The sequence below is a fragment of the Bufo bufo genome, chromosome 5 (genome assembly GCF_905171765.1).
Source record: "Bufo bufo chromosome 5, aBufBuf1.1, whole genome shotgun sequence".
NCBI classification, from domain to species: Eukaryota; Metazoa; Chordata; class Amphibia; order Anura; family Bufonidae; genus Bufo; species Bufo bufo.
The window spans coordinates 234,759,927-234,772,546 of NC_053393.1; the positions used below are offsets into that span (position 1 = coordinate 234,759,927).

Here is a 12,620-nt window from a genome sequence, read left to right on the forward strand (position 1 = left end):
ATGGGAAGCAGTAACTTAAGACCTAAAATCATTACCATGATCCTGGTGAGAAGAGAGTATCAGAGCGTAACAGAACTATTCAGCCCTGATATCTAAAGAGAATGTCACACCGACCAGTCACAAAAACAATTTTTTTTTGGAAAAACTGGATTTTCTTAAATAGTCTATCTCTAACTCTTCTCTATTTTGCATGGCCTTACACATTTCTAAGACAGCAGTTATCATTTATTAGTGCTTCTTTCATTACCACATTACCTATTAATTGTATCTGATTAAAAAAAAATTATCCTTTATTACTTTTTGCTAACATCTAAAGACAGTTTTTTGTCATACTACACTCTAGCATAAGTGGTAAAATGACATATCATTTATAGGGAGGTTCTACAACAGGACTGAATGCTGGTGACTGGAAGCCACCACGAAAATACAGTTCTTACATGGCAGGGGTCTACTTAATTTATCTTAACTGCAATGCTCTTAAAGTAGATACCTTACCAATGTTCACGATAAAATGGCACCTAAAAGTATAATTGAACTACGCTGACCCTGAGAATAGCACAATAATAACTTTCAACACGTGTCATTTCTTTCTTTTTTTCCATTTTAAAGCTGTGAACTGGCTGATATTTCCCTGGCCAAATTTAGTGCTATAAAGCAATATTGAATTGAGAACACTTTCAGGCCTTAGGAGTTACTATGTCATTTTAAAGGTGAAAACTGTTAAAAGCTTACCAAGTATAACAGCAAAAGTACATTACAGTGGCTATTTCTGGATTTAGTGGACCCATCTATTGTCTTCACTATGTATTAATACTTAGTGTTGAGCACAAATATTAGAATAGTGAATTTTTATCGCGAATATCTCTACTTCGAGAATTTGCAAATATTTAGAATATAGTGCTATATATTTGTTATTTTGAATATTTGGCTTTTTTTTCCATCTGAACACATGATTCCTCTCTGCTTCTTGCTTGTGGGCCAATGAGAAGGAAGCAATGTCAAGTTCACAACAATACTTGCAATCAGTGCACCAATCAGTAATCTGTAGTCAGACCTGCTAAAATGTAAAGTTGCATGTACTGCAAAAAATATATTCTAATCACTGCCAATTAGCGCAATAGTGAATATATTGGAGCACTTGACTCTATCTACATATAAAGCTATTTTAATATTCTGCTGTGCCAACCATTTTCTCCAGTCTCAGGAGAAACTCATGAAACTTCTAGCAGCTTGAAAAATTTTGCCTAATGACCCACGCCTGTATTTCACATTCCGAATTTGCATTACGCAATTTTTACATTGCCGATTTTTCGCATTCAATAAAATAATCTCAAATTCAATTCTCGAAATTTGCGAATATATAATGAATATTCTACAAAATATTTATGAAATATCGCGAACTCGAATATAGCCCCTGCCGCTCATCACTATTAATAATACCACTCTTTATGTAAAAGGTGTGTTTCTACTGGTATATGTACTGGGGGGTAAATCTATATTAAGAAAACAAGAACATTTTCTTGACTGAAAAAACACATTCTCAATGGTAATGCGATCACACAATCATTTGATTATTTGGGCATTTTGATCAATCAGGTTGACTCTCCCAGGCTACATTTATATACATGTTGCCCAATGGTAGAGCCATAGACTGTATAAAGGTAGCATCTTCACCTCAGTCTTAATTATATACGGTTGCCCAACAATCTCTGGCAAATAAGAGAACTATGTGTGAATAAAGTTAATGTCCACTTTTGAACACTGTTTTAATATTTTTTTTACCAAAATAGCATGAGATTGTGTCACTAATTAAAGCCTTTTAATAATTGTTTACATGTATTTGGCCTAAAAACATTTTTATAATAGGAAATTTCAGAGTGCTGTTCTGCGATAAATATGTCAGTTTTGTAACAATCTCTGCTCCAGAAGCCAAGCAAAGAAGCAGAATAGGGTGTAGCTTAAATAGGGTGTAGCCTGAGAGCTGTGATGACTCGCCTTCTGACATGGAGCATGGAGGCAGGAGGGAGGTTTCTTTGAGAGTCAATCAGTTAGATCTGGGCTCCAATTAAATCCTGTTGTGCTATTGTTGAATCCCAGTTATTGAACTTTCCACCTGGTTCCTGTGTATGCTAATTTGCTATACGTATTTTATACCATTGCCTTATCCTTTGTATTTGCAACTTTGTATGACCTTGCACCATCATCTTGACTTCCCTCCTGCCTTTTGTTATTGTGCTGCTTGTCTCTGTTATGGATTTTGGTTACTAATTTGACTTCAATGTTTTTCCCCTCTGGGTTTGACCCTGGCAATTCCAACTGCTAGCAGCTGCCCAGTGAACGCAAGATAGGATTCCCTATGACCCGCAGGGGCCACTCCGGGTTAAAAGGGTTATCCCATGAGTAATGTGAAAAATGAAAATCAGACATCATATAGTTCATGACAATCTCTTTCTAACAAAGTTAGTACCAGCCCTGTACCTCACATGGATCAATACATTTCCTTATTCATTGCTCCAATCGATCTGCTAGATTTATTTCAAGCTGGCAGCTCAGGGGATGTGTCTGTTCTCAAGGAATGTGTCTTTTCTACTGCCGCTGGTGGCAGTCGAAGGATGAAACGAGCTTGTGCTTCCATCTCAGTGAGCTGGACAAATTAATTTTGAAAAAGAGCTATCAAAAGGTGGCGCTATACAGATAGATTTCAGTGATTAACTCAACAGCTAAATTAAATTTTAAATTACTTGCAATTATAAAAGTATTCAGATCTAGGCGCTAGTTTGAATAAAGTTGAATATTTTCATGGGACAACCCCGTTAATTAGTTATGCTCCTGAGGGGGATTGCCCCTGTTCCTCTGTAGACAGGGTCCCTGTAGTGATAGGAGTGTTGCAGATTCAATTCATCAGCTTTTGCTAAACCAAGTAGCTAGCATCGTCTGACTAATTGTTCTTCAATCCTTTCCTGATTACTGTAAATTGTGAACTGATTTATAGATCAAACTTTGATTTAGTCATAAATCAGCATAGAAGATCATAGAGGAGAGGTCAAATAGGGACAGAAGAACAAGCTATCAGATGGGTTCTGTTAAACAGCATTCTGCAGCTTCTATCTACTATGAATCTGCAGAAGCCAAATGGTGATACACGATGTTAATAAAAATATATTACAAATAAGGTTTTTGTTTCTTTTAGCCCAAAGGTTAAAAAAGCCCTTGGGCTCCACAATTACTTTGCAACACTTCTGTGGCTCACATGTAACCCCATTTTTTCTCATTAGGAAAAAAGTGGATGCCACCTTTTCACCAGTAGAGAGATCCTATTGTTTATCAGGGGTGGTAATGTTGTAACTATAATGCAACTTATGGGTAACTAGAATCCAAACATAAGGTATTTGGTTACTAATTCATGACAATTCACACTTGAGGTAATTAACCCATTATTTTGGTTGTTTATAGCTACCTCATCCCTGAACTCACAACTTCAGCAACTTCAGCATCTACAGCAGCTTCATCAGCATCATCACCACCACCATCATCAAGGATCACAGCAGCAACAACAACAGCAAATGTCAGCCCAGCATCAGCAATCACCCCAGCAGTCATCCCAGCCTCATCCTTCACAGCAATCCCAACAGCAACAAAATCAGCAACAGCAGCAAAACCAAACACCGAACAAAAGCCAGAACCAACTTGCTACAAGCCAGCAGCCCTGCAGCTCACCCCAAAAGCCCAATCAATCACCAGGACATGGCCTTCCTTCCCCAATGACCCCACCAAACCCATTGCAGGTAAGTAAGATATAGATGGCTATCTCATGTTCACATTGGAGTTGGACAGGTACCATTGTCTACAATTCTACAGCTGTACTAAATTACTCTCCATCTGTTGTAGTATCCATTTTTGTAAACACGACTTTTAAAAGAAAAAAGATCTGCACACATTTAAGGCTAAGGATGAAGCCTAACAGCCATTCCCTTTAATAATCTCATATAATACTTGCCTATCACCAACACATTTAACAATGATAACATTTGTCCCCACATTTTATTGAACCTTCTAAAAATTATGAATTTGATACAGAATTTAAACGTGACTGATTATGGTTTAGATCTCCAGTGTAAATACTCAAAATATTAAACTTCCTGGTGTTTTATTAGGTCTATAAAAGTTATGCAGGGCAGCCTAGGATTCATTACATTCCTTCTGAACAAACCAAACTGTATCCTGCATACTGCACAACTGCTGCTAAAATTACTGAGCAACGCAAATAGTGAAGAGGCCACAGTACTTGCCTGAATGCCACCGTTCCTTCAAAAAGCTGATCAGTGGGGGTGCTAACAATCAAGCTCCCACCAATCTAATATTGGTGAGCTATCCTAAGAATAGGTCATCTATTTTAAAACTTGAATAACCCATTTTAAGGACCAAGTTCAATATATTAGGCTCTAAAGAGGACTCTTCACTATGAAAGCCCTTTTTTAAATTAGTGCATCTGTCTGATACTCTAATAGTTATCCTAGTGGTGAATGTAATTTATATCCACTAAACAGCCCCCCAAAATGTCGAACATGGCAGCAAATCTGCTTTTTTGTTCTGTGGATTCACATGTTATGTGAGAAACACTGTACACAACACATTTTAGAGCTGCTTTTTAACTAAAAAGGATCATCTGACGCCCCCAAAGGTAGGTGGTGCCTTTTTCAGTACCTCTATTTGGGGGCTGCTAAGTGGGTGTAGTATATTAATAAAATTGTAGTAGGGTATCATAATGATGCCCTTATATTAAGCAGCCATAGTTATAGGTTCTCTTCATAGGATAACACATCCTAAAATGTTTCCAAAACTCATTATAAAGAAGTTTTTCTTCTTCCTTTTCCTCTATACAAACGTCAATACCTTTACTGTCAGGTAAGTAGACCACCCAGGCAAAGTGATATTTAAAATTGAGTGTTTTGCAAATATTGCATGAATATGAACCATTTTGTACATTTTCTTTTAACATCTTGCCCATAAAGTAAACATAATCCACTCTTATCTTTGTTTGAATTTGGTTAGGACTTCAATTTTTTCGCAAAACAAACTCATTATCGCGACCTCACGTGGAACACATAGCACACGTGAAAGAGTATCACAAAATATATGTGTTTTTTAAGTTGGTCATCTCATGTCATACAGTTCATCTTGGGATATGTTAGGCCTCGAGGAAAGGTATGGAAGAACACATCTGTAGATACTAATTTAATTAATGTATGAGCATCTCTGACTGGCAATATGGAAAACATTGAAAGCTATTAATTTCCAGATAAGCGTAAAGTATGTAAAGGGTTTTAAGCTCTTTTCAAATGATAGACTAAGGCCTCATGCACATGACCGTATTTTGAATCCCTGTCCAAATCCCATTTCTTGTGGCTCACCTATGAACCCATTAATTTCTATGGGTCTACAAAAAGAAATCATCCATATGTCCGTTCCGTTTTGCAGACAAGAATAGCCTTTTCTATTAATGGGACTGAAAAAAATTCTGATTGCTCATGGAAGGTGTCCGTATTTTGAGGATCCTTGGTTTGTGGACCTCAATATGGATACAGTCGTGTGCATGTAGCTCCCACTTCTTGCAATATGATATACACAGCAGAACACCAATGCTTAACTGGCTTTCCACCAGTAAATCAAATTACCGGTATGTGTAGATGCTTGTCTCCTGCAAAAGAATACTTATATCAGAGTACATGTATACATTTTCTTAAGGAAGCAGTAACATACATGTGGCAACACAAATAATAGTGTATAACCTAAGTTACATATGGCCCAGACTGTGCGTCATATAGAAATGATTGCTGGGGTGCCTAAAGTCATACCCCAAGCATCATCCATTGATGGCCTATCTTAATATCCTACCTTTATACAAGCCATGTTCCTTTTGTTGAGATTCATTGGTAGACCTGGTGTGATTTAGTTCAGTACAGCACGGAAATCATATTCCAAATGAGAAAAATCAGAACATAAAGCAGCTTGTAATAGTGTTGTATAATAATAAACCCAGTTTAATACATGACAGTTTACATTTCATTTAAGATTCCTTGATTCTTTCTTATTTTCTGCTAGTTTCACCCTTCTACATTATTCAGAATCCATCTAAAGGATATTAGTTTAGTGCAATGCAAAGATTGTCAGGAGAAGACAGTAATTCAGAATGATGAGGCTGTTTGTTTCAAAAACTCTGACGGATAACAACAATTATTTCTATAGAGATACAGACACTGTTTCTTCAGAAAGGAAATTAAATGAAAGTGGCTTGCCTAGGTGAAATGGCTAAAAGTTCCACAAAATGAACAAATATTAACACCACAACATCATCTAATGGCACATCAAGATTCATAAACTGTTCCTTGTCACTTCTCTATTGAAAAGAAATTCCACAACTCCTTATATTAAATTTACTTAAATGGGTTTTATTTTTAACAGAACATTTTTTCTAAGTTAACTTTGGTTGATTGATTTACTATACTGTACGATGTCAAAGTAAGAATGGTGGCAAGTTTTAAGTGGTCACTTTAAAGTGCACCTATAAAACAAGGGAGAACTTTTGCAACATTGTTCTCTTTGCAGTGCAATTGAAACTTATCCTTCAGGACGTCATCTCTGTGAAAATTAAACAAGAGATGTCTACTTATACTGTTGTTGACATGTCTCCCCGGCATTGTGATGTCATCATCACATGACCATTGGCAGTGTGATGTCATCATCACATGACCATGGGCGGGCTATTTAAGTTTGTTTGTGCTTTTACATATACTGCTGCTCACTTTCTGTTTGAAAAAAACACCTGTGAGTGTCGAAACGCTCGTCACATGAGTGACCAATAAATCCTTTTGAGCAAAGAAAATTGGAGTGCCGGTTTTTCTTCATTGTGCAGACTTCGGGATTACATCCGCAAGACCGAGCAGGCGCCGACTAACGCGCAGTGCTGCCTGACCTTACCATACACTATAAAACAAGGGAGTGACGCAGAATCAAAGATATGGCCAGATTTCATTATAAGTAAAGGAGTATTCTGGTATCTACTGGATAGAAGATAACTGCCAGATTGGTGGAGGTCTGACCACTAGGACACCCACTGATCACCAGAATAAGGGTCCTATATCTCATCTTTGAATGGAACAGAGGTCTAGCATATGTGCTGCTGCTCCATAGTCTATTTTGTACTCAGTTATCCCTATCTGCCATATAGACTTAGAATAGAACAGCATAAGCAATGGCCACTCCATTCAGTCATAGGACATGGGACACAGGACTACCATTCTGGCATTCTGGGAGTCTCAGCAGTCAAACCCTACTGATCTAGTAGTTATCCCATCCAGAGGATAAATAATAATTTGCTATTGCAGGAATGCCCCTTTAATTATAAGCTACTATGGTTTGTAATGACTTTCAAACTGGTAAATAGCAAAAAATAGATACTCGCGCTGCCGTCTGGATGGGGGTGAGTGAGCCCACACAAAATAGGAATGTGTGTTGGCCCCGTCGCTGCAGGGTTCTGATGTAGGGTTAATTGCCAAAAAGACCCCACAAAATAGGAAAAGAAACCTAATTTTAATTTTAAAAGCAGAGAAAGAGAACCCGCGCTGACTTTTTTGCTAACTATAAAAATTCGGATGTTGTCGCAATGAATAGAGTGTATGATAACACTTAGTATTTGCTCCTTATATATATATATATATATATATATATATATAAGCTCCTCTATCAGAAATCAATAGAATTTATATCTCAATAGTCTATGGCAAGGTAAAGTACAATCTATGCGTGGGAACAGGTGCTAAACACTTACTGTTGTGTGCATCGTCCGGTGCATTCGATGCTGTGATTCGAATATTCACTGACGTCAGTTCTCCTAATGATGTCTTGTCTGGTCCTGTTTTCTGCTTACCTCGTGGTACGCGCGTAGCTCCGGCCGGTAGCTCGCGCGCGCACAGGGCAGCAGTGCTTGAGTCGTCGTCCTGGAAACCTTTCGTGTGATGTCACACCCGAAGCTACGGAAGCCTCTAGGGTCCACAATTCCTCTTGGTGCCCCCCCTACATCATGCTGTGCCCCCCCATGTGCCCCCCCAAGTGAGCCGCCGCAGTCGGGCACAGGGAGATGAGCGCTTCCATTGCGCTCATCTCCATAGTCATCTGCCTGCCTGTGCTGCGGCAGTGCAGGGGAGGGAGAGGCGTGTCCCTTCCCCTTCCTCTGATAGGCTGCAGGCACTAGGCCGGCATCCTATCAGAGGCCGGCGCAGGCGGTGCGATGACTTCATCGCGCCGCCTGAGCCATACAGCGCGGGACACAGGCCGGAAGAGGCCTGCATCGCATTGCTGACATGGAGGTAAGTATGAGTTTTGTTTTTTTTACAATAGTGTTACTGGCACATTGGGGGGGCTTATTACTGGCACATTGGGGGGGCTTATTACTGGCACATTGGGGGGGCTTATTACTGGCACATGGGGGGGCTTATTACTGGCACATTGGGGGGGCTTATTACTGGCACATTGGGGGGCTTATTACTGGCACATTTGGGGGGGCTTATTACTGGCACATTTGGGGGGGCTTATTACTGGCACATTGGGGGGGCTTATTACTGGCACATTGGGGGGGGCTTATTACTGGCACATTGGGGGGGGGGCTTATTACTGGCACATTGGGGGGGCTTATTACTGGCACATTGGGGGGCTTATTTCTGGCACATGGGGGGGCTTATTACTGGCACATTGGGGGGGCTTATTACTGGCACATTGGGGGGGGCTTATTACTGGCACATTGGGGGGGCTTATTACTGGCACATTGGGGGGCTTATTACTGGCACATTGGGGGGCCTTATTACTGGCACATTGGTGGGGCTTATTACTGGCACGTGATGGGGGCACTTGTTACTGGCACGTGATGGGGGCACTTGTTACTGGCACGTGATGGGGGGCATTTGTTACTGGCACGTGATGGGGGGCACTTGTTACTGGCACGTTATTGGTGGGCACTATAGGGGCATCTACTGAGGCCGCAAAGAAGGGGTATTTTATATGGGGGGCTCTGTACAGTAGCATTTTATACTGGGACACATGGTGGGTACTATGGGGAAGGGGGGAGAGGAGTACTATGGAGTCATCTACGAGGGGCACTAAGAAGGGGTATTTTATACTTGCAAATTATGGTACACTAGGAGGAAGGGGGGAGAGGAGCAATATGGGGGCATTTACTGGGGGCACTATATAGGGTTATTTTATACTGGCACATTATGGGGGCACAATAGGGACATTAGCTCAACTGTGGGCATTACAAGGGGGTATTTTTTGCACTGTCACATTATAAGGAGAATTATTTCTACTGGAGGGGCATTATGGTGGGCTTTATTACTCCCCCATGGTATGACCCCCTAGTAGCAGCACCAGCCTCTCTCTGCTCTGCTATCCCTCTGCCCCTTCTCCAAATCCTTATTATGAAATCTTTCTCATTAGGATGAAACACAACATCAGCTCCACCGAGCCCCCGGCCAAGTGTTGAAGTGGTGTCCGAGATCCCCAAGGGCCAAGTAATTGTAAGTTTTCATGTGAAATATGTTTATGTTCTACACATATAGCATACACTGTGCCACACAATATACAGTATACCTCTACACTGTGCCACACAATGTACAGTATACCGCTACACTGTGCCACACAATGTACAGTATACCGCTACACTGTGCCACACAATATACAGTATACCTCTACACTGTGTAGTCTGTTCTATAAGCACCCTTGTTCTGTGGCGGCGGACAGAAAATAATCTGTAAGTGCCCCTCCCGAGACCAGGCTCTGGATCCGCCACTGGACCGCTCACAGGAGTGTACATTTCTTCTAAACTGTAATCCGTATCCTCTGACCTGCAGAAATCAGCACTCGCTCGGTAACAACAAACAGGCAGTACCTGTAGGCTGTAGCCTGGCCCTGTTACCGAAGCTAGCTGAGTGGTGTAAGGTTAAGGTACTAGCGGAGATAAGCGGCCGCTTAATCCTGATTTAAAGTTAAAGTTACTGCAGGATATGGATTACAGTTTAGAAATGTTAAATGTACACTCCTGTGAGTGGCGGGGAGGGGGATCTGTGGATGACACTGTTATAGAGGGGGAAATGGGGATGACATTGTTATAGGGAGGGGGGTCTGTGGATGACACTATCATGGGGTGGATCTGTGGATGACAAATATAGCATAAGATGCTATATACGGTATGTGTCATCCACAGATCCCCCTCCCTATAAAAGTGTCATCCACAGGCAGCTAGGACATGTTGAAATATGAGTGATTTTTTTAATATATTTTTTTAAACCACCGACAGCAGGACTTTTCTTCCCTGTTGCGGTTTTAGGTATTGGGTAAAGTATTGCAGCATTTCTAAGCGTACTTGTGTAAATGTATCGTTGTTATAGCTAACCCCCCCCCTACTTTTGTCCTGGCCCCCAGTGTGCCCCCCCCCCCCAAAAAAAAAATTTGAAAGCTAGAGACGCCACTGCTCAAATCCCCAATAAGACCTTAGATCAGACCCCCAATATCCTTCTGACCACCAATCAGACCTCAGATCAGACCACCAATGTTAATTAGACCCCAGTTAAGACCCTCAATCAGACCCCCAATAAGACCTCAGATCAGAACCCCAATGTTAATTTAACCTTATATCATGCCCCCAATCAGACCTCAGATCAGACCCCCAATGTTAATCAGACCCCAACTCAGACCTCCAACAATCAGACCCCCAATGTAAATCAGACCCTCAATGTTATCATACCTCAGATCAGACAAAAAGAAATCAATTCATCTCTCCTGTTCCAAATGCTGCCTGTGCTCCTGAGATCCAGCGCTCTTCCTGCCACATTCCACTGTGACCCAACATATCACTGCATGAGGTCAAAGAGCACGACTATGTCCTCATGCTGTGTGCAGGTAGCAGCAAAGCATTCGGCACCGACAGAAGAAGACCAGGGAGTGGTGAGTGCCTCCTGGCATGGCATATCTGTACAGGTTACAAGGTACTGATGCGCTGTGCCAGAATTTGGCCAAGCTTGAGGGAAGCACAGACAGGAGCAACGATCTGTGCTTCGGCCTCTGCAGTATTCCCTGCGGCCCCCAGTGAAATTCATACACCAGTACAGTGCTAAAATGACAGCTCTATACAAGAATAATGATTTTAAGACGCAATAACACCCAGGACATTGGGTCCCTATTTGAGTAGGAGAGCTATATTATTGATTAATAAAATATACTACAAAAATCATTTTAGGCTATTTAGAACATTTTTAAAGGAAGGTTTCAGAAAAGTTTAGTCACTTTTTAAACTGTCGATAAGTGATAAGTGATAAATATTTTAGACAGATAGATTGATAGAGATAGATAGCTTCTCACCAGCGTTATCTAAATTGCTATTTTCATTTCTAAACTAGTATATTCATAGTTCAAGGCCCTAATTTCAAAAGCCAGAGCCAAAAGTCTGTTCTAGGAGTCTTAAAATGTATTTGAAACCATATTGACCAAACAGTGTTCTTGAATTTTCCTGTTGACTTCCTAATCCTAGAATGCCCACAGACCAGACAGGTCTCATTATAGGCACCAGCAGGTAAGGACAACACACTCATAAGGTCTGTTTAGTTTCAGAACAAATCAATAGGAAAAGGTAGCATTTGATATTTTGAGAGCTAAGGTCTGCAAGAATTGCCATGACTGCTTTTGGCTATTCGTTCCTAGTGCACACTGACAGGGCCGTGATCATACACATATAATGAAAGGCTCATTCTTTTGCCAAACTGTTTTGAGAGAATGACTAAACAGTCCAAGAGAATGTGAAATTTGCTTAGGTATTAATGGGTTGATTGCTGAGTTAAAGCGCTGCATATTTTCTCCCAGAACTTGATTGATTAGTGCCTCCAATCTTCACACTTGAAGCTTGGATTTGACTTGAAATTTCTGCCAAGTCTTTTACTCTGAAATTTATCTTAATTAGATCTGAAAGACCTGTCACAGCAGAACAGTCGCACCGATTAAAATGAAAAACAGGAGAAATTACTGATCAAATTAATCATAATGTCGGGTTACAGCTGTAGGTCTGATGTAATTTGCCACTCCAGTGAGTTACATCAGCGCAGGCGGAGAAGAGGGAGCTGGATTCTGGTTGATCCGTAACACACGCCAGCTTTCAGCAAGCTTATTCCATCCTTTCTTTTGGCTTTTTTCCAGTGGCCGTGAACTGCTCGTACATTCAGTACCAAGCAGGTGCCACATCTTTCCTGCAGCTATATTCCAGCAATGAACTTCTCTGAGATACATATACATCAGTCTTGATAAATTTCAGCTTACAGTGACTGTCATGATTCAATTTATAGGGGTTGCGATAAAATATGGTATTCTGCGTTTGCTTGTTATGTTGATGTAGGAATTATACAGTACTGTTACTTCACTTCCACAGCATCTGGTAGAAGCTCGAAAAGAAGAAACAGTGTTACACATAACTGCAGGATCAGACTACACAAGGTGTGTTTGTAGTCTGTAACCATGGAGACATACAATTGTACATATACAGATGTAGTAGAGTTAATACACACACTTGGTGAGTTATCACA

At 40.7% G+C, this 12,620-nt stretch overlaps 1 protein-coding gene across 1 annotated transcript in view; it reads left to right on the forward strand.

The window, feature by feature from the left end:
* The window catches only part of POU6F2 (POU class 6 homeobox 2), a 956,699-nt gene that overhangs the window by 694,851 nt on the left and 249,228 nt on the right, over window positions 1-12,620 (forward strand). Inside the window, exon 5 of the mRNA XM_040433402.1 lies at window positions 3,454-3,785. Coding sequence (XP_040289336.1) covers window positions 3,454-3,785 — 332 coding nt within the window. The remainder of the gene's footprint in view (window positions 1-3,453; window positions 3,786-12,620) is intronic.